The sequence below is a fragment of the Capsicum annuum genome, chromosome 4 (assembly GCF_002878395.1).
Source record: "Capsicum annuum cultivar UCD-10X-F1 chromosome 4, UCD10Xv1.1, whole genome shotgun sequence".
NCBI classification, from domain to species: domain Eukaryota; kingdom Viridiplantae; phylum Streptophyta; class Magnoliopsida; order Solanales; family Solanaceae; genus Capsicum; species Capsicum annuum.
Window position 1 is genome coordinate 225,421,154 of NC_061114.1, and position 25,973 is coordinate 225,447,126.

At 32.2% G+C, this 25,973-nt stretch overlaps 1 protein-coding gene, 1 non-coding gene and 1 pseudogene across 2 annotated transcripts; all 3 read left to right on the plus strand.

The window, feature by feature from the left end:
* The first annotated feature begins 10,240 nt into the window (after window positions 1-10,240).
* Window positions 10,241-15,921, plus strand: LOC107867013. Its single transcript, XM_016713094.2, has 6 exons — window positions 10,241-10,684; window positions 11,820-11,881; window positions 11,966-14,239; window positions 14,365-14,461; window positions 14,738-14,815; window positions 15,109-15,921. The coding sequence occupies exons 1-6, from the start codon at window positions 10,525-10,527 to the stop codon at window positions 15,735-15,737; spliced, it is 3,300 nt and encodes a 1,099-aa protein (XP_016568580.1). The 5' UTR covers window positions 10,241-10,524; the 3' UTR covers window positions 15,738-15,921.
* A 1,076-nt stretch (window positions 15,922-16,997) lies between these two features.
* TRNAK-UUU lies at window positions 16,998-17,071 on the plus strand. Its single transcript has one exon. It is a non-coding gene; the product is annotated as a tRNA-Lys (tRNA).
* A 3,313-nt stretch (window positions 17,072-20,384) lies between these two features.
* Window positions 20,385-20,929, plus strand: LOC107868554 (annotated as a pseudogene).
* Window positions 20,930-25,973: the final 5,044 nt, after the last annotated feature.

The window sequence follows — 25,973 nt, forward strand, 5'->3', positions numbered from 1 at the left end:
AGTTGACTGTAACTTTATGAACGTAATTAGATCTTTGAATGATGTATATTCTATGGATCATCAAAACCTTAATGCGGAGGATAGGAGCACCATCTTATTGAATATATCAACGGGTTCCGTATGCATGCTGCAGTGCCATGGCATAAGTGGAAGACATTTTTATTTCGGTCAATATAAAGGAAAAACATCACTAGGTTCTCGCAGTTTTATCATTTTCAGAGAGGTGTATATTCTTGTATGATTCATATGAATCTAGTGGTCATTATGCGGTTGTTCTTGCTGAGATCGAGAAAATAGCAACGATTATTCCATTGTATCTCCAAGCTTATGATTTCTATGTTAAGAAAGGAATTGATCTTCAAAACCATCCAAGATACAAAGACAAAAAATCCTCAGATAGGTTTGATGTTTTATTTGAAGATGATTTGCCTCAACAACCGAGTAGAAGCTTGTAAGTTTTCAATTTACATTTACCAAAATTGTATGTTTGTACAAAATATATTTCACTATTTAATCAGATTTTTTTTTTGTAGGGATTGTGATGTTTTTATGATTATGTATGCAGAGTGCCTTTCTTATGGTCACAAAGTTATTGCGACTGAGTTCGACCCCGACGCACTACGTACAAGATATGCTGCACTTTTGTGGAACTATGGGATCCGAAAACAAGAAGCAAATGTCATTAGTAATATCAAAGCACCATTGAGGCCTGCAAGGCAAAGTAGAATAACTAGTGTCACTGAAGTTGTTGATGTATGATGATTGATGGATTTTTGACTTTTTGTATTTTAAAAACTAGTTTATGGATGTAGGTTTTGATTGTACAGATTAATTTTTATGTTTTGATTTGGTTCTATTTCATGGAGTTCTACCATTTACTGTGAGATATTGTTAAAAAAAGCTTACGGAGTTTTTATATTATGTTTAAAAATACATATCGTATAAATCAATTGTATTTAGCCTAAAAACACATATGCAATGTTAAAATCAAATATTGCAAAAATACATATAGAACATTCATAATATGTGTTTTACTATGTTGTTGTTGTTCTTTAAAGTTTTTCACCACCTTCCTATATTGTTAAATGTAATATGTAGTGTGAGATTTATGGAGTTCTACCTTTTACTGTGAAATTTAGTTAAAAAATACATATGTAGTTTTCATATTATGCAGAAAAATACATACGTTATATAAATCAATTATTTTTCAGCATAAAAATACATATGAAATGTTAGAATCAAACATTACAAAAATACAACTGCAGCATACCTTATATGCATTTTGAGGATGTTTTCACTACCTATAATTATAAATTAGGATTTAAATTAAAGTAAAATTTCAAAAATTATTACAGTTATTTACAAAATAAATATACAGTGTTGATATTTTGCTACAAAATACACATGGATTATACATTAAAAATATTTGTCAAAAAAATACATATGCCGTGTTAATATAAAGCTAATGAAAAATACATATAGATCAAATCTAATATGTAATTTTGATATGTGTTCATTTTAAATCATTATACAAGAGAATTTGAATTACAGATAAATTTGACTTTTTAATGCAGTTATAGATTTGATTTTAGTTACAAAATACATATGCAGTGATGATATTTTTATTAAAAATACATATGGATTATACATCAAATGTATTTTTACAATGTAAATACATATGCAGTAATAACATTATGCAATTCAAACATATATTTGCAGAATATATCACATATATTTAAACATTTGAACAATTAAGAATCATATACTTGTTTGGTTAATTAAAGTTACCACCTTGAACCTAAAATATATTTACTATGTCAAAACTACATATTAACTACTGCTAGAAAATACATGTGTAACGTACAGCTTTTGAAACATATATAACTAAACTGAATTAGTTCATCATTATAAAAAATGAAAAAAAAAATATTTTAAGAAATAATACAGAAGAAGAAATGTATCATTTGTGATATTTCCTACAAGAACGCCTATTGTGATCCTTAGCCCCACAACCATCGCATGAGTTGATATTCTTCTTTCCAAACATATCCCGACCTGATTTTCCACGATCCTTCTTTACAGGTCTTCCTGGAGGTCTTTTGAATTTTAGAGGCAGTACTATTTCATCACATATGCCCTTCGAAATTATTCAATCATCGCTGTGTGGCAACGGGTAGATTGAAACATCATATGTCTTCAAAACAGTTTTTGATTTAAACAAATCTGAACAGTATGGCCCCTTCTTAATTTTTTTTTCATACACCGCACAAGCATGTGCACACGGTATCTCATCTATTTGAAAAGCATTACATGAGCACTTTTTTTCCTTGATACAAACAATGAAGTGCTTTTATTTATCGTGTACCGAATACACATATTCTGTGGCTGGTACAATCTGACATAAAAAAAATTAAATGCACTGATACAAAAATATGAATTCCATATTTCATGATATGTTGTAAGAACACTAGCATTTTAAAAAAAATACTTATGCAAATAAAAATACATATGTAGAGTACTTTTTTACAGAGCAGCCAAACACACATGCAGTTGTTAATAATTTTCAATACAACAAAATTCATCTGTAAAATATATATTATGTTTTTAAATTTTCATATTTTTTATGTTGTATATCTTTTCATTAATTTAAAACTGCATGGAAAGTATTTTCATATTTATGTTTCCATAATTATAATTTTCACAAATCTAAAAGGTCATACCGTCATACGGGTACACAAAGTCTCGTTCTTACTAAGTATGTCATTAAACTTTCCAATGAGTGTTGCGAAGGTATATGAAGTCTCCTGCCTATTTGTACAATTTCATTTTGCAAACAGTATTCGAACTTCCTCAAGAAAGTCATAAATTGACAATTCTCTAGCTGATACAAGCACTCCATTTATTGACTCCGCAATATTTGAAGTTAAAGTTCATCCTCGGTGAACTGTTGCGTACGACCTAGCCTACTTTTCGTAATCCGCCAATTCCAAATATTTCTTCACCCTCATATCAGCTGCCTTAATTTTTTCCATTAACATGTGGAATTCTAACTTTGAATATGATTTGACCATTGTATAAAAGATCTCCGACAATGCATCGTGTGACTTTCTATAAAGTTTTTTCACATTTTTTCATAGATGCCACATACATGCATAATGTGGAACATCTTCGTACACATCACCAACAGCCTTTATGATGCTTGGATTTCTATCAGACACAACACATATGTTTTGTCTTACCCTGTACACTTCTTTTAGATTCTCGAAGAACCACATTCAGGATGCATCATTTTCAGAATCAAGCACAACATATGTCAAAGGAAATATATGACCTGTATACACAATTCATCATTTTCAGAATCAAGCACACCATATGCCAAAGAAAAAATATAAACTGCACAATGCAGGCCGATTTAAATACAGTTAGGAACTGCATATGTATTTATTACAAATATAGGTCAATTAAAATATATATTTTATCTACCAGAAATGATATCAATTACATATAATAAAATATAATTGCACCTAACTATCAAACATAATCAATTTTACATGTTTCATTCAGGAAACTTTGAAAATATATGTAATTACATACAGATATGTATATATGAATTTGATCTATGTATTTTTCAAGTCAACAGCAGAAATACAAAAAAATACAACCAGTTATACAATGTAATTATTATTAAGTGATACTAACCTACTCTGTCCGTTGTACATGCTGTTACAAATACCCCAGTGTACATTCCTCTCAGATGACTAGTATCAATAACTACGACTGGTCTACAATGATCGAATCCTTTAATGAATGCATGTAGAGCGATAAATACATACAAGAATGCATTATCATCTGTCTTCTTCATTCTTATATGTGACTCCGGATAAGTAGTATTAGCACATATAAGTATGATGACAGTTTCCCATAAGATGCTAATGGCTTACCCCTCAACTCTTCTAACGCTCTTTACCCCTCAACTCTTCTAACGCTCTTTCCCTGGCCCTCCAACATAAAGTGTATGTCAAATCCATACCAAAATCTTTCTTCATGTCATTTTTTTTCCGTCGCACTGTATTTTCGTTTGTGGTTTTTGAATTTTTGTTTAACCATACTAGCTATCAACATACTAGTTGTATGCACCTTTGGATAGATCTTGTCTTTCACTGGACAAGTATATTCAGGTATGAATCTTCTAATTCTAAACATTTCAGTGTCTCCTATGCCTGATGCACTCATTAAGAACTCGCAATTTCTTGATTTGCAAAACAATGTATAACTGCATCAAACATGATTAAATATATTCAAAATACATATCCCAAGTAATATTTAACAAAATCAGAGTGATATAGAATGTACGTACGTTTTCTTGCTAGACCTTTTACTGCGCGTTTGAAACTTTTTCCTAATTGCATAGTCCTTCATGACTGACTTTAAAAATTTTTTTGTCAAGTAAACCTGATCATCCTCAACATGCTTGTGATGTGGGTCTGAGATAATCACCTCAATAGTATCCATCTCAAAAAAATCTAATGCTTGTGTATCTTCACAAACCACCAAAGCTCCTTCATTTGTTGTATTTATCAATGTTTGCAAGTTGTTACAGTTGATTCCTCTTTCAGCAACACATATAGATGAACTTGCTAAGTTGTTCCCTACAACTTTATCCAAAATGCTTACATATAAAGAAAGACAATTCATGCCTTGTATCAGCTTTTTCTGTAATATAAACACCTTCAAACCCATATTGTTATGTATTTTTATATGCCCTGCATTAGCAGTGATTTGATATTCCACTAAAATATATTTTCTGGTTAAATCCACACTTAAGAGAGATGCCAAAACATCGTGCAGCTCAACGAATGTTGCTGATGTGCTCAATAGTATAGCATCAGTGACATATTTTTCAAAGTTCTTTTCGTATATCCATCGGCCAGAGTGCTTCACAAGGACTGGTATGCTTCCCATTTCTACTTGATCTAACCAATAAATAAACAAATATACATATTTGTCAGATATCACTTATTTTAACACACCATTTACAACTTTAAGTGCAGACAAAGTTACCCAGCCAACATCTCAATTTATAAAATACATTTAAACAATATTTGTTTAAAGTTACATACAAATACAACAAAAGTTTTCAATCAAATACATAAAATACTCCATCAAACGGATGTAAAACAGGTACGAAATATATTTTCACATATACACTTATATTCTCAAATTTCAAAAAGCAAAACAAAAATGCATATGCAATGTTAACATAAATCATATCAAAAATACATATGCAGTGTTAACATTAAGCATATCAAAAAAATACATCTGCGACATACATAATCTGTAATTTGATATGTTTTATACATATTTGTCAAATGTCAATTGCTATAACACGCACTTTTCAGATTTAAGTGCAAACAAAGTTACACAGCCAACAACTTAATTTAAAAAATACATTTACACTACATTTCCTTAAAGTAAAATATCTTTTCAAATATACATTTATACTATAGAATTCCGACAATAAAGCAAAAATACATATGCAGTGTTAACATTAAGCAAATCAAAAATACATATGCAGCAGATATTTTATACTTTTGTATGAGTTCATAGAATATCATCAAATTCAACAGATACATTCGGTCATTCATTTATCTAGTATTTCAGAAAATGATTGAATCAACTTCAATTCGAAAGTTGTTTACGATTTGTTCTACTGTTAAAACAATCAAAATAACAACAAACGATCCTCAAAACAATATTTGAATACTGACTTTTTTCCCATTAAAACAACTTTAAAGCTGAAATTTTGCAACAGATACTTGAATTTCAATTTTACTGCTGCCTTGAATCTAACTCAAATTTATTTTTAAATTTTTTCACATACAAATTAAAGTCGACAATCAAAACTTGATAGGCACATCAGTAATGGTTAAAAAAAACGAACTGAATAACAATAATGATTATGTACCTTAAACAGCAGTAATGGTTGAATTTTCAACTGACAGTTGAATTCAAACAAATGGAATAGATGAATCAACAATTGAATTCGATTCAATCAAATTACTGCATCGTTTTGCAATTGTTGTTGATTTCGAAGAAGAATCAGTCCAATTTGATTCAGCAACACCAATGCTTGAATTTTCAAAACAGGGTAAGTTTAGAAAAAATTGCTAAGAAAAGATTTAGCTGTTAATGGGGAAAAACTAAAATTTGAATTCTCAAGTTATAATGGATGTCACATTTTTTAAGAGTTTTAAATGGAAAAGGAATCTACATAATTACTTGATTGATAATTATACCATATATAGCTCAACTAATTTCAGTTAATTAAGTGCAATAATTTTCTTGTACATGTATTTTTTCAGCAACATTTTAAAAAAATACAAAATATAAGTTGCTATAAAATGTAATTATCAAACTGTTGCTATAAAACTAATAATTAGGCTCTTAAGTATGATATATCTGAATTTTCCCCTATAAAAAAATGGCTCATAATTGAAAAGGTGGACAACCTTAGCCAGTCGGCCTAATTTAATTTTTCTTTTTAGTCATTTGGCCCAACTGGGCACATGCAGTCTCTATACTCAATTGATACACTTTTATTGCACATTGATACACTTTTATATTATATTGATACACTTTTTAAAAAAGAGAAAGGAAATTCTATGCAAGTACATGCAGTTCCTATACCCAATTGATACTCTTTTATACCATATCGATACACTTTTATACTACATTGATACACTTTGATACCGCATTGATACACTTTTATACTAGATTGATACACATTTATACCACGTTGATACAGTATATATACCACATAAATACACCTTTTACAGAGAAAATTTGTGTAAGCATAAATAGTAATTCGTTATTGGTGAATTTGTTAACTTCATCTAAAATTTTGTGAAAATTTGTGCAAGCATATACAAAATTTATTAAAGTTTGTACCCATACTGTCCAAACATTCCTTAATTTTTTTTTAATTAAAAAGAGAGAGATATCATAATAAAAAAAAAAGTCACAATGTCGCTATAGTGTTAACTCATATGAAAAGAGATAGAACAATTATGGGTGGACTTGTATTTCATGTTTTTATTACCGTGATCACATCTGAACAAATAAATAGGTGGATAGAGTGAATTTTTCTCAAAATAAAAATAAAAATTAACAACATTAAAAGAAAAAAGAGAAAAAAAAAATGTGAAAAACAAACCACAAAAAAAAATAGGAAGAAAGAGAATGTAACCTGTAAAATAATTAGCATTAAAAATTAAATAATAAATAAGGAAAAGACAAAAAAAAAAAAAAAGGGATAGTAGCGACGACAGAAAAGCCTAAATGACTATCTATTGAAATTGCCAAATTAATGACTATATTAATGAAAATATTTTAGGCGAGTGTTATCCTTTGACCTTACTTATTTGAAATGTGCAGTGTTAAATTTAAAAGGGCTCTTATGAAAGTGCATCTAATTTATAATAACATTGTATTCTCGAAAGAGATGATAAAGTGTGTATCCAACACCACGATCTCATTGATATAAGTGAGATATCTAATCTAGGTGGAGGTTACATCGACGACGAATATAAGAAAAAAAAATTACGTTATGGGGTATTTTATATATATATATATATATTTTCATGTATGAGCTATATAAGCTAAGTTTATAGTTGATTCTTCAAGCCTTACTATAGAATTGTGGAGTATTAAACAAGTGCTAAAAGTCGTCGCAAATCTAATGGAGTATGAAGCTGTAGAAATGGAAATCGATAAGTTACTTATTGTCAAAGTTTATTTATCAGACATTTAGCATCACCCACTTCCTATCACAATCTGATTGTTGAATGCAAGTCACTATTGCTACAGACGCAGGCAGCAGCACCAGCCAAGATCTTTCGGAGCAAAACGCGGTGGCGAATATGCTAGCAAAGGAAGGAGCTAGAAGTCCGGTCTTGGCGTCACCGAAACTGTTTTGACAAATGCCTCATTTTGTAACTGCTTGTGTGCAATCGGATTGTAACGGATCACTAACTCGTCGTACAATTAAAAATAACTCGAACCACCTACAGGGCCGTGGCCCCGAACAACATATTTTTGGCTCCTTCACCTGTAAGGAGCACAACGATCCTCCCTTCTTAATTTCCAATGAATGAACTGTTATTGTCCTTCTACGGGTACAAGAATCCGTATACTAGAAACAATCACTTCAACTAGTTCAAGTTTATAAATCAAGAACACAATGAAGTGCAGAAAATACTCTCAACACAAGATCAAAGTGATCTTTTCAAGAGGTGTATTTTATTTTTAGAAATAAAGATGAAACAGATATGGCCAAGTCGTCTGAATTCACGGACTTTCCTTAGGGAAATAATTCCCCTCACTGTACCCGAGGTTGCAGAATTTTTCTCCCAGGATAAAATGGCCAAACAAACCAATTGTAGCGGTACCTCAAACAACTGGAATATCTTCGAACTCACTGAACGTTTTGAGTGATCACACAGAATATTTTTAAGGCAAGAAGAATGTTTTTTATTCTGAAATTTTCGTACCAAAACCTGTGGATGAAAGCAGGTTTATATAGCCACAAGATGCCTCTTCTGAAAAGTGGCAATGGTTCATTTAAAAAGTCAGATTTCGTCAAATAAAGTTTGTCCAAAAAGATAAATCTCATTATCGTTCATTTTCCAAATCCAAAGCCAAGTCAAGCCGAGCGACGACAACAGCGCGAGGCATCTCTTATTTCTTGTTTCACTTACCATGTGGAGTAAGTGTTCTTGATTATAAACACTTCCAAGTTTTTTCCTTCCACCAATGTGGAAGAAAGAGTAAACTTTTTAATTTGGGAGTACATTTTTCATTTTATTGTCTCCTTCCCTCCACCATTTTACTCTCTATTTTTTCATTCACACTTCTTTCACGTACTATGAACCAACATAAACTTCCTTTTAACCAAAAATAAATAAAATGGAGGATAGTGGATAGCGATAGCGAGAAAGTAATTGTTGAAGCCACCGTTTATATTTGACACATTTTTTTTTTCTTTTTGGGAGCTTTGTTAGGTTTGTAAAGTCACGGACTAAAGGATAAGCATTTAGCATAGATAAATGACCAAGGACCAAGTGAGTCTAATTCCAAGACTAATTTGATCATTTTCTCAAAAAAAGTTATTAATGATTTCCTACAGTAATTGTCAGTGATGGCCTAGTGGTGACAACTGACATAAGTTATCGGTAAAAATTATTCATGGTGAACAAAAAAAATAAATCAATTAGGTTCATAACTTTCTAAAGAGGAAAGATAATCTCTTATTTGAATATTTGGATTTAGATCATCTCCCATTCCAGGATAATTAACTGAAGTAGCTTTCGTAAAAGGTAGCCAACCCATATTGAAAGCTATAAATTCTCTAACATTTCAAGTGTCACAAAGCAAAAAAAGAGCCATTGTACCCTTCTAGCCAAGGTATCACGCCACAAACCATGTTACCCCATACAAGAGATCAACTTTAAGAACATATATCATATATATTCTTATATAAAGTTCAAGTTTTATACAGTATAAGTAAATTTTTACATCATTTGAGTCATCCAATGTAGATTTGCAGTGAATCTTCTTAAAAGAGTGAGATCTGAAATCTTGAAAATAAAATATGTTACCTACTACATCAGGCAAAGATGAGTTGATGGTGTAAAAGTTGTTTACACTGATCATGTATTGTACTAAAACTCATTTTTTATAATGTTGGTATTGATGCTAATTTGTGTGCATCTCAATTATTTTAATGAGTACCTTCTATCTCCTACCGTCACACAATCTCAAGTAATGTGTAACTTTGTTCATTAACATTGTGGCAAATTAAAAGAAATCACCTACCTTCTCGTGTCTATAATTCTCATCGCTTTTCATTAACCACTAGGCAACAACAAATACTAAAACACAAGAGGAGATCAACAACAATAATAACAACATACCCAGTGTATTCCACAAAGTGGTGTCTGAGGAGGGCAAAGCGTACGCAATCCATACCACTACCTCAGGTGAAGTAGAGCGGTTGTTTCCGATAGACCCCCGGCTCAGGACAAATAACAAATATAACAAACAAAAAACATAAAAGAAAACAACAAGAAATATCACACCTACTGTCAATAAAGAAAACTTTTTTGTGAAGCTATTTGGTGCCCATACAATACATTGCTTGGATTAGAATGCATGAAAGCCAAGCAACCACTGTGTTTCTGATAGAGAAAAAACACTGAGTGAGAGCTAAGCTAACTTTCAAGTCAATCTTTTCTAAGTGGTGTGTTACAACAATATATTCTTTTTCCAACTTCAAATGTTAATGATTACTTTTTGCCAACTTACCCAACACTGAAAAACCCATCTCACCAAAAGTGACATAACAACTTCACACACATTACATTTCCCATACCTTACCAAATTAACCTACAACACAATCTAAGAATATTTCTTCTTTTTTCACATTTAGTATTTGCTTTTATTGAATTTTTGAGTTCCCTCTTATGGATGTGTAGTCCAAAAAATCTCTGTTCCATAGTAAGACAGAAAAAGCAAAATATGTCAGGCAAGTCGGATTTCGCGCAGAAGTTGCTGTATGATCTTAAGCTTCGTAAGGAACGAGTTGCTGCTGCTCAAAATACAGGCTATTCATACTCCACACCCAGAGGTAAATTAATGAAATGCTAATGCATGATTTTCTAATACTACATCTTTAAGATATCATGGTTAGATTATGCATGAGATTGAACGTCGAACTAGTGATTTTTTCAGATTGAAATGAGCAAAACTCTATGATAATTAGACTGGAACGCAGAATTAGTATGTTCTTAGAGTGTTAAGGATCATGTTGATGATAGTTGCAAGCTATATTGCATGTTGCATATACTCAAAAGAATATCGGTGTGCATGTATCTAATCCTCCAAAAGCAGTACATTTTTGGAGAGTCCGAGCAATATTATAGGCTACAAGTATACATACTTAGAAACAGTCTCTCATATCAGGGAATTGCAAATAGAGAGGCTTTTGTAATGTAAATTACTGATTATTTACACTTCATTGCACTACATGATCTTCTATTATTATAACTCTATGATTTCACAAATCTTTAGTTTCTTATGAGAAGTGAAAAGAGAATCACATGACTTGGTATATGTTTAAAGAAACCATAATTGGAGTGTATGTACAATTCACAAAAATAATATTAATAATCAATAGGAAATCCATTGTTTCCACATAGATGGAGCATTATTTCTTTGGGCCAGAATTTTGAGTTTATGAGTTCTGAATCTATAAAAAAAGTCAGTTTCCTGGATTCTTGATAAATTATCTATGCATATTGAGTGAATCTCTCGACACACATACAAGGTTTTGACCAAAGTTACTGAGTTCTGTCAAATCCGTAACTTTCTCTCTAGATCCGAACCTGACCTCCTCATAGTGTAACATAAGATGTTAAGAGGCAGTAAAATTCTACAAGGAAAAACTCAACAAAAGAAGTGTCAACTATTTTTGATTGCTCAAACTTTTTCTGGTTTTCATGGTTGTAAAGCTTGGAGTAACCGGTAAAGTTACTACCATGTGACCTGGAGGTCACAGGTTCAAGCCTTGGAAACAGCCTCTGGCAGAAATGCAAGGTAAGGCTGCGTACAATACACCCTTGTGGTAGGGCCTTTCCCCGGACCTGCGCATAGCAGGAGCTTTAGTGCACCAGGTTGCCCTTTTTTTATGGTTGTAAAGCTTGTCAAAGCATATGTTACAGATGATAGAGCTAACTAAACTTATGATATGTCTGAACTGACAGATGGTCGTGCTAATCCGGGACAAACTTACAGAGGATCTCGACAGACAAAAACTCTAGAATACGTAAGTTCATTTGACAATATCAGGACATCCTGAAAATTGTTTGTAACAATAAATCTCATTCAGGTTACATGTTATACCTTGCAGGTTAATTTAAAAGTAGGTAGCACCAGCAACAGATCATTTCGCGTTGAAGAATCATCAGGACAGATTGTTACATATGGTACTGGGAGAGTCCGGAACTCTGAGAGAGTGGGAGATCTTTCCATGGCCCTCGCTTTTGCTATTGAAAACGGAGGAAAGTTCACTAAAATGGACTCAGGCTCAAGCAGAAATCCTGTGCTAAAGTTTCTCCAGCAATTCGGTCAGAGATCAATAGACATAAGTAAGGCTGAAAGGAGAACATATCATCTTCCGAATGGCCAGTTCCCTTCGATCTCTCATGTTCACATCAATGAAGTATCGAAAGGGATACAGAAACTGAACCAGATTCTAAGAGCATGTTCCAATGGCCTAAATTTCAATAGGAACTCGATTGAAGTTGGGCAGGAACTGTTGAAAGGAGCTATGGATTTGGAAGAGTCCCTGAGGATGCTCGTAAACCTCCAGGAAGCTTCGGATCATATGATCAAGCCTCAAAACAAAAACCGGATCAAATTACTCGATGAGGATGAGGATGAGGATGAGGATGATGATGTCAAGATAGTTGATCAGAAGCAACTAGACCTGCCAAGATTTTCATTCGATAAGCCCTCTAGAAACTCATATATCACCAAAGGGACAACAAAAAACAACATCAAACAGCAGCTCATGGCCCTGACTTACCCTGACCAAACTCCTAAACTGCACGAAAAGCAACCTCTCAGCACTAACAAGCCGGTGTCCCATAAAAGGTCAGCTAGTTGTGCCCCCGACTTCAAAAATCTGGACCAGAAGAACCAGTCAAGTGGACCAAAATCTGGATCAGAGAAAGGGAGAATTTCGAATGTCATTGCAAAACTAATGGGACTCGATGAAATCCCGCAAAAGGAAGATAAAAAGGCATCTAGGAAAGGGTCAGATCCCAAAAAGAAGCAAGAGCCAGTGCTAAAGAGACGTTCAGATCCTACTGGCACCAGGGACGCTGAGAATATGCCATCTCTTAGTGTTGACAAAAACATGATAAGTAATATGCTATCAGTTCAGGATGCAAAACACGTGCGTAGGGCTGATAATGCCCGCGCTTCTCCAAGGAGGAACAGTGACATGGTTTCTTCTGGTAGACCTCAACAACAGGAGGAGCGGAGCATAGCGGTTAACAAAGATACAGGTCCAGTATCTTCAGGCTTGCAAACGATCAACAACGTGATGGATAAGCAACATAGCAAAGACATCCAACTAAATCAAGTACCAGGACATCAAGTTAACTTCCAGCAGAAACAGACAGAAAAAAATCAGACGAGTGTTAAGGGGAAAATCACAAAAACAATCGAAATCAAGGAGACTATCTCACAGTTGAAAAAACCACAAACATCGAGGGTGCCTCTAATCAATATTGTGTTACAAGAAGATACAATTCAGAAAGAAAAGAAAGAGATTGACAAATTTCCTTTGAGCAATGAACAGAAGGCCTTACATAAGGATGAAGTGCGTCAAGTGCAGAAGCTTAAAAAACCCGAGGGACAAGATGAGAAGCATCAAGCAGGTAAGAAAGAACAGTTACCCTCAAACAAAACTATGCAAGTAAGGACGCACAAAGCAAATCAAGTGGAAACCATAACTTCACCAAAAGCAAGGAATGGTGCAGCAAGTTCAAAGACAAAGCAGTCTTCTCTGAAACAGTCCATACTTGGTACAAAAAATTCTACCAAATCCAAAAATGGTGCACCTTCAAAAGATTCTTTGGATAAAATAAAGCAAGTAGCTCTTGTCAAGCATCGGCACTCTTCTACCTCCGCAGCTATCATGCAAAGCAGCGAGAACAAAAATGCCAATCAAAATATATCGCCTGGAGCAGAGAATCTAAACAGTATCGATCAGTCATCCAAGCGAGAGAAGCCAATCAATCTGCCATCTACGGATAGGAAGGGACATCATACCAAAATTCATATAACTGAGACCTTTCCAAAAATAGAAAAGTTACCGAGAAAAAGGGAAGACATTCTCCAAGAGGAGAGTGCACCACCGAAACATTTGTCCCCAACTCTGCAAGACATGAAGCTGCAAAAGGATGACAAAAGCTGCTCACAGTTAACTAAAAACCAGGCAAGAGAAGCAAAAGCAGACAACATAGGATCTAATGACTCAGAAATGAGCACGGAGAGACTCAATTTGCAAACGGAGCTACATTGCAAAATAGAAAACAGTACCTCCTGCAACACAACTATGGAAAAGGAACGTGAGGTCCTGATAGGTTCAGAAACTATGATTTCAAATGAAAATGTAAGTTCATCTGTTAGGCGAAAGCTTAATCTAATTTGGTTTTTAAAGATTTGGAGTACTTTCATATCTAGAAAACTAAAACTAAATGTGAAATATATCTCCATAACATTGTTGGATTTCTGCAGCATCAAGAGAAAACACTGCAAGAAGTTGATATATCCATGGACCAGAAACTCGGAGAAGATAGGCCAAAAATATCACAAGCAATGGACCAATTTAATGGTATGTCACATCTTCTTACAAATTAAGAAATGTAGTATTGCTGACTTACAAGTATATATAGTGGTCCTATTATCTCTACACTGCAATGGTTAGCGCTTTTCAAACTCCAACCACGATAATCATATATCATTGAATTTATATGAAAAATCATTCTGTATTCAGCCTTCACTATATGTTTAGATGTTTTTGCTTAATGTAACCCTTTTAGATATAGAATCACATTAGATGAAACATAGCTCATATACTGCAAGCTGATTCTTACAATCGATGTTGCAGGTATACATCAAGAAGCCTCACTGAACAGTAAGCTTTTTAATGATGAACAAAATCAATGCTTTCCTGCCAAATTTACAGGTACTGATATAAAATCTTACTTCCATTCATTTACATGTAATTAGATAGATAAACATTGAAGGGGAGCCTTGGAGTAACTAGTAATGTTGCTGCCATGTGACCAGGAGGTCACGGGTTCAAGGCATGGAAATAGCCTCTGGTAGAATTGTAGGGTAAGGTTGCGTATGATACACCCTTGTGGTGGGGTCCTTCCCTGGACACCGCGCAGAGCGGTAGCTTTAGTGACCGGGCTGCCCTTTTTAAGATAGATAAACATTATAGAAGAAGTTCCTCACCCTCCGATCATATTGCAGGAAAAGGAGGCACAAAATTAGCCAATGTTGTTAGACATGATCAAGAAACAACTCTCCCATTAGTGGCACAAGAACCATTGACAGAACCGGAAAAGCACTTCAAGGAATCAGTAATCAAAAATCATCTATTTCTAAACACAGCAGAGGCACTTTTCAAGCTCAATATACCAATCAGCATTCTCCATGCCAGTGATCAAAACAACCAAGGGGAAGACGTTAAACTTATGATAGACTGCGGCTATGAGATAATGAAACGGAAAGCGATAAGACAGGAGCTGGCACTCCATCCTTATGCCACAATATCCATCGGATATACAAAGACAAGGTCTTTGGATGGTCTTATCAAGCAACTCTGCAAAGATTTCGACACTTTAAAGTCCTATGGAGGCAATGGAAATGTGAGTGCTGAATGTGATGAGGCAGACTACTTGCATAAGATGATCGGTAAAGATATGCAAAACGGAAATCCAGATGTGAACTCCATGTGGGATTTTGGCTGGAGTACTGAACAATTAATGTTTGGATTCCTTGAAAAGGATGACATTGTAAAGGATGTGGAAAAGCATTTGCTCAATGGACTCATCGATGAGATCACGATGGATTTATTACGAATAGCCATTTCAGTTTGAGATTGTTTGATAGTGTAAGAAAGTCATTTCAGATAAGATTGTTGACCTTATAATTATTGTGTAGTCTAAGTAGATTGTGGAAATTTTATGAAGAAAGTCTTGTAAGTAGTACATCAAAGAGGCAAAGTTTGTAAGTAACACATTTTTGGATTTCGAGTGATCTATACTAATTCATTTTCAATCATCTTATTTATTTAATCAGCAGCTTTGGCAATACAACTACATTTTTTCATATTTCTCGACAAATATAAGACGATCAATATGATAATATTGTAGTCATAAATTTTGGTAGGCAAGTCTACCTTGAGGTTAGAGACAAATCCAAGATTTGAAATTCATGTGTTCGGCCTCCGACGTTCACAGTACGTTATTGAAAATTTAAAGTTTGCCACATACATATCGACATTTCGTGTCAGAAATACAGTGTTGGATTAACATCGGTTGAAGCCACAAGATGATTCTTAAGATTGGTTGACCAACCGAGCCCACGATCAACTAGTCAGTGACAAACCTACATCCTCAGCACAATCGATCCACTTAGGATCATCTCAGGTTCAACGGTTACAACTCTACATTATCCCTCAACATATTCTGATAATCTAACCACCATTCCTCGCGATTCAAGAGATAAGACATATGAAGTACATATACATATGAAACATACTATACATATGACATTATATTAGACATATCAAGAATACATAAGGGACCCAATACATGTACATTTTCTATTAATTAAAACCATAGATGCGAACTCCAATTATTTCAAATCTTAGCTACACCATGTAATTACGTATGAATATTTTCTATGTCATGTCATTTTTCCTTAATATTTACAATTCTTTTTGTTTGCTTAGATACAATTTCCTGATAGAACGGTACTCACTTAAGAGAAAAGGAACATATGTACATACGTCCATCACATAACCACAAGTCTCAAGTTTGAACTGTGAATTTAACCATTGTTATAGTATTAACTCCAGGTCAATATAAAACTCATAAAATTTAAATCGTGAATCTACTTCAGTTCGAATTTTGAGAATAATATCGTCTTTTAGATAATGAATGTATTATCCCTGTAAAGTGGACCTTCATGTGAAACCAAAAAAGTCAATTATGCTATGAAATTACGTGAATAATGTAAAGTAGATTTGATTTAAGAAGAATTTTTCACATAGATTCATCTGCTATAAAAGTTTTGATATGTTAGTCGTATCTTTCCATTTAATTATTGCTTGAATACACAAACAAATGTGTAATGCCGTCTTAGCTTAGTGGTACAGCGCGTGGCTTTTAACCACGTGGTCGTGGGTTCTCGATCCCCACAGACGGCGATTACACCTCAATTATGGTTCCAATTTTTTTTAAGTCTCAATTTGCCAAGTTTTTAGTATTATTATTTTGTCTAATATTTAAGTTATCTCAATTATGGTTCCAACTTTTATTAGTCTCAATTTGCAAAGTTTTTAGTATTAATATTTTGTCTAATAGTTAAGTTTTTGATTTAAACTACTGAAATTTTCTCATTAGTAATAATGTTTTAAACAATCAAATCCAAGGAAATGTATTGATAATGCATGACCAATATCTTATTAGCTTAAAAAAATCCTTAACAATCTCTAATTTATATGTATATCTAAATCTATAATCTATTATTTTATAGCCTATATCTATCATCTATCATCTATAATATATTAAATGTGTAAAGGGTTTAGAAGCATTGTTTGAAATTCTTATGCTTCATTAAAATTTTCGTAATAGATAAAATTATTTTTTCACTTTTCTTTAATATTAAATATTAAATATAATAAAAAAATTAGCAAACAATCTTTTCTTAGAATTACAAAGATGATGAATATGTCAGGAATGTCTTCAGCGACTTCAGTGTTTTAGGCATATCTCTCAATGACTGCTTCTATTACCATTTTTAAGACAATGCTGAATCAACTTGTTCCTCAGCAACTCCTGATGTATATTGTCACAAAAATTTGAAGTTATTTTTGCCAAAATTTATCAGATGTAATTGTTGTTATCGACGAAAAAGATGGCATGGACATCAACGAGACACGTTGCTGAAATCTATTTGTCTGCCCGAAACAGTCCTGAATTCCAACGTTTCAGAATTAGCAAACGGCCAAGACACAGAAATTATTTTATGTTGTTCTCTTGAGCTTTTAAGTTTTTGAGATTTAGCAACATACGAATTAGTATTTTATTAGATTTATATTGATGCTCTTGATTTTATTTCTCACTGCCGAAGAATTCATAAAATTTTACTACCCACAATAAAGTTGAAGTCGAATTGAATTGAAGTATAACGTCTGTTTTTGTTAATTTTAGGTTGATTTGTGATTAACTAGTACTTCATGATTGTTTTCGTACTTCATGATTGTTTTTTTAAAGATGATAGAATTTTACCAAATAAGTTGCTTTATTTATGCTTCGTTTGAATGTATAACAGAATAAGTTGCTTTATTTTTTTTCAAATTATGAATTTTGTTTTCAGTGCTTACTTATACATAGGAGAATCATGATTTTCTTCGTGGCAGAAGCTTTTTTCTAAATTCAAGTATCCACTAAATATGTTTCTATATTTTTGCAACACCTTTTTTTCTTCGTGATTTTTGTCTTAATACCTGTTACAAAATTAGTGATTGCTTGCAATATTTATTTCACAGGTTGTCATAAGTTTCGTTGATCCATCCACCGACATCATATTTGGTAATGTTCTGATAAAGGCAAAAAAACTACGAAAAATACGTAATTACCTGAGCTCAAAACTCACAAGTATTTTTTTTTTTTTGTTCCTTCTTAATTTATTAAGTTTTTTTTTTTCTTTTAGTATTGTAGTAATTGAATCTTTTATAAGTTTAATTTTAATGGGGAAAAATTGATCTTTTGGTCGCTGATAATGGACAAGGAGTAGTATTGACTGTGATGTATTATGAGTTTCTAAATTTTGCGCTGATAAATTACATGAAAACTTATCATTGCCAATAATTACATGCCCTCCACTCAAGAAGTCTAAGATACATTATTATGCTATGTTGGCAAAGTTGGAAGTCCAAGACTACAGTGGAAGTAATTAGATCCCTCTTTGCGTATGAACAATACGATTTTAGATGTCTTAATTTTATTCGTTACTATGCTATGTTGGCAAATTTGGGAGTCCAAAACTACAGTGGAAGTAATTAGATACCTCTTTGCGTATGAACAATACGATTTTAGATGTCTTAATTTTATTCGTGTGCTTTTAAAATGTTGTTAAATATGATTTGTTGTTTCGACAGTGTGAATATCAATAAACTTCTCTCTTTTTGTCAGAATCTGAATTATGTAACTTTAGTTTTTTCAGTACCATTTATTTGTTCAATTTTCTTTCAAAGTTTCCTTTGGTAGGTTTAGCCCGATCGGATAGGTAAGGGTCAATCAGAAACAACCTTTCTACCTTTAAGGTAAGGATAAAATTGTACAAACTTTATTCTTTTTGAGCTACACTTTGTAAAATTATATCAAATATGTTGCTATTGCGATATTCGTAAGAAAATTGCTTTTTAAAATATATACCAATTATTATGCCTTTGAATGTCCTTTGCAATTTGTTTAGTTTTGATTAATTGCATCAACATTTTTTATTTGTTCTATATTATATTAGTATGAGTTTTACTTAGAGCAATAATTATGGAGTCCATCTTAAGATCTAACATTAAAACTTAAGAATATAGAAGTTATTGAATATGTTCGTATAGCAGCTAAATCTTATCCCAGCAGAAAAGTCAAGTACATACCTTAGATTGAAGTAGCTTGACAAGAAACAGGAACAAGAAGATGAAGATTCTATTATTTTTCTCTGCACTTTTAATTAATAAATAACTAAAAGAGGATGTTTCTATATTTTATTATTGTTGATACTATTAAAAGTGGGAGCTTATACTTGACCGAATATTTTCTTAATTAATTTATTAAATTTTAGTGTAGTTTAGAAAAATTACACAACAGATCGATAAAGAGAAAAATATCATCTTGATAGGAAAAGAGTAAAAATATAAACCCAAGCTTTCATGAATTTATATGCTTAAAGAATAATTTACTATTGAACATAATTATTATCATAAAGATTGTGATATTAGATGATTAGAAGTTAAGAATTTTTTTCTATTCTTATAATTTATTGGACATATTATCGGAAGGGTTATAATATTGACTTTTAAACTATATGAGTAGAATTGTGATAAAATAAGAACTTTTAAATCACGAAAAGTTAGAGACTCCTAAAATATACTATAAGAGAAGAAAAATATATGATAAGAGATGCATGAGAAAAATGAGTGTTATATATTAATTTATTTAAATAAACATTACAAGGTTCTTAGAAATATTGATTAAACTTTTTAACTTATTAAAAGACTATACTAGAGAGTATTGTTATTTACTGTTTTCTTTATATTTGATATTTGAAATTAACTATTAATACAATTGATTAAGCAAGAGAAAATGAAGATAGAGCAGAAGGAAAAAAATATATGTGAAGAGGATAAAAGTAACGTATGAGAGAAGGTAAAAGTTTTATTTCGTTGTGACAGTTTGATGATATTTAAGGAGCAGTCTCAAATTTCCACACGTTGAATCTGTCATTGCTGCTTCAAGATGTTTGTCGATAATCTCTTTCAGAAATATGCTAATAAGTTGCTAGGCATGATTCATGTTCTCGAGGAGATTCAAAAACTATGTTCGGATCTTGAAATAGGTCATACAAATATTAAAATTTTGATGTTCGCTTAGAGCCTTGAAAAATGAAAGCTGAAAAGCAAAAATATATTTACTAAGGATAAATAGAGAAAAGGCTTAAAAAATCTCCAAGTAGATACTCTTCACAAATTAGGAAAAGCCCAGCCAAAATTAAAAGCGGAGGGTCATAATTCATGTGAATTATTTGAAGGATTTTCATTGCTATGCTGCTCGTCACTGCCTTATCGAGGATAAGAAGAAGTGAGTGGACTTCGAGAACGATTGTCTACTGATTGATCGTATTTTGCAATCCCAATTTCGTGCTCAGATTGACTTATTTAGTGAATTTTTTAAGAACTAGTCTAATTATAAGGTGATCAAGATGGATTAAGATGAATCAATGGTCGGATTTTCTTTGATTTTGTCTAAAGATTGTATATGAATTACACATAATCAATAATTGATAATTTTAATCGATAAATGCATGAAACAAGTATTGTTGCCATCGAATGAATTATTCAAAAAAAAAATCAAAAGATTATCACTTTTAAGTTATTTTTTTTTAAATGTACTTTATAATTTAACGTACACATAAAAAAAAAATTGTTCTTATTCTATACATTGAGTATTAATTAATGCAAATGCGTACAAATTGTTTCAATGAAAATTACATTTTATATAGACTATAAATATATAACACATCTATATTTGAATTAAGTATTAATCGTCAATATATCAATAATTTATTTCCTATGCACCTATCAAACGTTGTATGGTTGAAATACATGAATAACTCTACTCTTATCAATAATCAAACACCCCCAACATGTTAAGATGTACTTCCTCCATTCTATTTTAGTTAGGCAGATTCTATTTTACACGGTAATTAAAAAATCATAAATTGAATGATAAATTTTACTATTTTACTATTTTATATTTTTTCAATATTAATGATAGTCATTATTGAGCATAGAAATGGACATTGAAATTGTAGTTTCTCGCATCATGTACACTATTAATTGTAGGGATAAAATGAGAAAAAAAATAATTAATTCTATCTTGATTTAGTAAGTGATCAACTAATTTGAAACATTTATATTTATTAAAATAACCAACTAAAATGGGACGAGGGAGTATAATCATCTAAAACGCCCTCAATTTTGATAAAAATGTAGAATTCTGAAAATAAAAATAATTCATCGTAAAAAGGAAGTACTTTTAAAATTAGAAAATAATGACTAAATTTTTCTTTAATTAACTAAACTTTATATTTTTCAAAATTTTACGTAATATTTTTAAAGTTTTTTACGTTTATTCTTAATTAACGTTTGATATTCGTGCAATGCACGTATCCTAAACTAATAAAAATAAATTTATCAGGCATAGTTTCTATTGGAAATCCTTCTGATTCAAATGATATTGTTTAATATTTTTGGCCTTAATATATGTTTTCAATTGAAATAAAAAGCGATGACCGAGGAGAGTTTTCGATAACAAACTAAGCAAGGATGTCTACCTTAACAACCAACATTGGAAGGGGGTCAGAGATCAGATACAAGAGTAAATTTCATTCATAGTCATTTATCTCTGTATCTATTACTCAAAAGTTACTTTTCTTTCATTAATTTAATTCATGGTCACTTAACTTTATATTTATTACCCAAAAGGAAAATTGGATTGTACACATATAAAAAAGGTCAAGATATGAGTAATACATTATATATTCACTTAAAATTAAGAATTAATTAAGGTTGTCACATTATTTTTCTGATGGAATTATTGTAAAATTCGGTCAGAGCAACTTTTGTGATGGTTAGAGTAAAGTTTAATGACCATGGATTAAATGAATGGAAGAAAAATGATTTTGCGTAATAGATACAAAGTTAAGTGACCATTGATGAAATGAATGAAAGAAAAGTGATTTTTGCGCAATAAATACAAAGTTAAGTGACCATGGATGAAATTTACCCTCAGATACAAGAACGAATAAACTACATTAAAAATTTAACGAGGTGCAAGAAAATTATGATATCAATACGAGTAAAGGAAAATTTGAAGCCACAATTCAAGTCAGAAATTTGAAGCTTGAAGACAAATTTTATTATTATGGTTGTCTATTTCTATTTATAATCGTTAGTAAATCATAATTTTTTATTTATGACAATTTTTAGACCCATATGCAGAAGAAAAATAAGAAACAAAATGAAATAATATGATTATGGTTATCTATTGCTACATTACTTTTGTGCGCAAATGGATTGGCTAGCTAGTGTTCTCAGTCTCCTTTTCGAACTTTACATGATAGTTAGGCATTCTCCCCCAAACTTTACTAATCCTTCTTTTGGTTTCAAAGCATTACAACAAATATTGTGTATTGTAGTGGTAGTACTAAGATTTTCACCGAGGGCTTTCTTAATATAAAGAAGTAAACACAAGTGAAAGTAGTCAATAAAATTCATGTATATAATAAAATATTTTTAAAATTGTAATCCATCACACTAGGACTGAGACATGGCTCGGACTCCCACGAGGACAGCAGTGGGGAGTCTTGGACAATGGGCAAAAGTCCGATCCAGCAATATCGCGTGAGTTACTATAATGTTATTTTTAGAGGGGAAGGATTGAGAAGAACACCTTTACATCTATATATAGACTCCTACCTCCGTCCCCAATTATGTACATATAGTCAATTTAAATCAACTTTCACTTTTCTTTCTCTACATAGTTAAGTTAATGGATGGAATACAGACTAAAGGTCTAACTCGGCCTACTAAAAAGAAAAAAAGAGAAAAAAATGCTTCCAAAGTTTAAAAGTTAGTCTAGTACACTAAAGCTTTCGCTGTATACGGGGTTCGCAGAAGGGTGAACCACAAGGGTTTATTGTACATAATCCTACCTTCCATTTCCATCAGAGGCTATTTTCACGATTTGAACTCGTAACCTCTTGATCACATAACAATCGTATTAGTTACTTCTAGGCTCTCCTTCAATGCTTAGAAAGCTTAGCAGCGAATAATGTTTGAATGTTTTAACTTTTACTTTTTTTCTTTTTGGAGGGTGGAGGGGGTGAGGGGAAAGAAGATACATAGAAATTTGAACCTCCACCACCGGGGTGAACAGGGGCGGATCTATTAAGGCCCGTGGGGGTGGCACGCCACCCGCAAACTTCGACGGAAACTCTATATATATAGTTGTATATATATACAGATATAGTTAAAAATTAATTCTGCCATCCACAATAACAAGACATTGTCTAGTACGGGTGGCAAAGAGCTGGTTTTGTAGCTCCAAGATCTTTTGTTCGAAACCTGTTGGTGACAAAGAGCTGATTTTGTAGCTCCAAGGTCTTGTGTTCGAAACCTGTTGGCAGCATTTGTTTTTTAAAACCATTTTTGTTAATAATTTTTCATTAAAAAAGTAAGGCAACAGCTGACTTTGTTAATAATTGCAAGGCGTACTTGATACCAAGTAAAGCCAAATTCCTATTTCCAAATTAAAAAAAAAAAAACTATTTTCAAATTCCAAATCAAAACATCGACTGAGACTCTTGTTCTTGAGGTTTCCTGCTCTGCTGCTTGCTCTCTCTTTGTTTGCTCTCCGTAAGTTATATTGAAAAATTATTTTGTTTCTCTTTCTTGAGCCTAGAAACCCAAATTTGGAATTATCTATGTATCTTGATAACTTGATTTAGGAGAAAATGTTCTAGTTTTGTGATTGAAAATTTGAGATGGAGAATTTTTTCAAAAAGGTTAATTATTTACAATCAAGTTCTAGTAATGTCAATGTCAATCGTTCTTGTCTTATAACTGACCTCGATTTGGGTTCACTTAAAGCCGATCCGGGAGAAAGAAGACCTATTTCTGATTATAATCCTCGAATACGAGATGAAGTGAGGAAATATTATATTTAAAAAGGGTCTTGTCAGCCTGTCTTGAAACATTAGTTGAGGCAAATATGATTTGGCAAACGCATTAGTTGAGGCAAATATGATTAGGCAAACGCATTAGTTGAGACAAATCTTGTAGAGACTTATTCACTTGTTTATTTACTTGTGAAGTTGACTTTGATTTTACCCATCGTTACGGTAACTGTTGAGAGAACATTCTCTTCTATGAAGCACATAAAAAATGAAGTGCGAAATAGTATTAGTGATCAATATTTAAATGATTATTTAGTATGTTACATAGAGCGTGATGTATTTAAAAATGTAAGTAATGATGTCATCGTTGATCGTTTTCAAAATATGAAAACTCGTTGTGGGCAATTGTAATGAATTATGGATATTATGATATTAGTAATATTATTAAAAGTTTAAGTTTGGTCATTATATTATTGTTTTTTTATTATTAATTGATTTGTTAATTATCCTGTAGATCAAAAAGATGAATAATTCGATTGAATTACTTGGCACCCGGTGAGTTCGGATCCTAGATCCACCTCTGGGAGTGAAGGTGCAGGCAACTCTCAAACTGAGCTACACCCTTATTCGTGAGGAGATTATAATTATTTGTCAACAAATTAAATCAGGCCCTCTACCAAAACATCAACTTACTAATCCTTCCTTTCGTTTCAAAGTTCTCATGAATTTTTCATCTGATGTTCGATGTAGACATTGAGATTTGACAAAATTTAAATTCACGCCTGAAAATCTTATAGTGGAAGGAAAGTGATTCCTAACAAAGATGATTCCATGTTCTTAGGTTGAACCTCAAAAGTCAAACCCTCTAATTAAGAATAAATAAGTACTACTTACTACTTCGCTCACAACACTTGTTGATCCCTTTGGTTTCATACTTTACAAAAGGAAAATATACCTATTTTGAGTCGAGTGTCTATCTAAGGATAAGGTCTATAATGTATATATCTTACCATCTCTAGATCCTATTTGTGAGACTCAATTTCACACTTTCACTTTTCTTTCTCCACATAGTTAAGTTAATGGATCTATAGGAAAGGTCCTACTAGATAACCTTAAAAGAAGTTGAACCTTAGAAAGCTTAGCAATGAAATGTTTGAATCTTGATCTTTTACTTTCTCTTATTGCCAAAAGATTACTTAGCTACAAATTATACCAACTCCCCTCCTTCCTAAAGTTGGATTTTACTTTAACTTTATGCATACATTTGTCCTAATATATAATTCCTAAAGTAGAAGTTCACTTTATTATTTTGTGTAGGGTGTTTGCTGTCCACAAACACAAATTCTAAATCTTCTCTTTAATTTATCTTTTACTTGGAGTTAGGAAAATAAATATAGTGTAGGGACTTGTTGTCACGTTCAAATTAAAGATGCATGCAAAAGTGATTCCTTAGCATAGAAGGATAAGCTATTCAAAGCACTTAGATTTTAAATATCCTAAAAGAATTATATAATTAATGATCACCTTTTCCCCTTCCTCGAGACACTGGACGAATTAATTCACTCGAAATTTACATCAAATTATATTTATTTAATATGATTAGCGCGCGATATAACTAATACGAGTGGGTGTATGTGCATGTATTAATC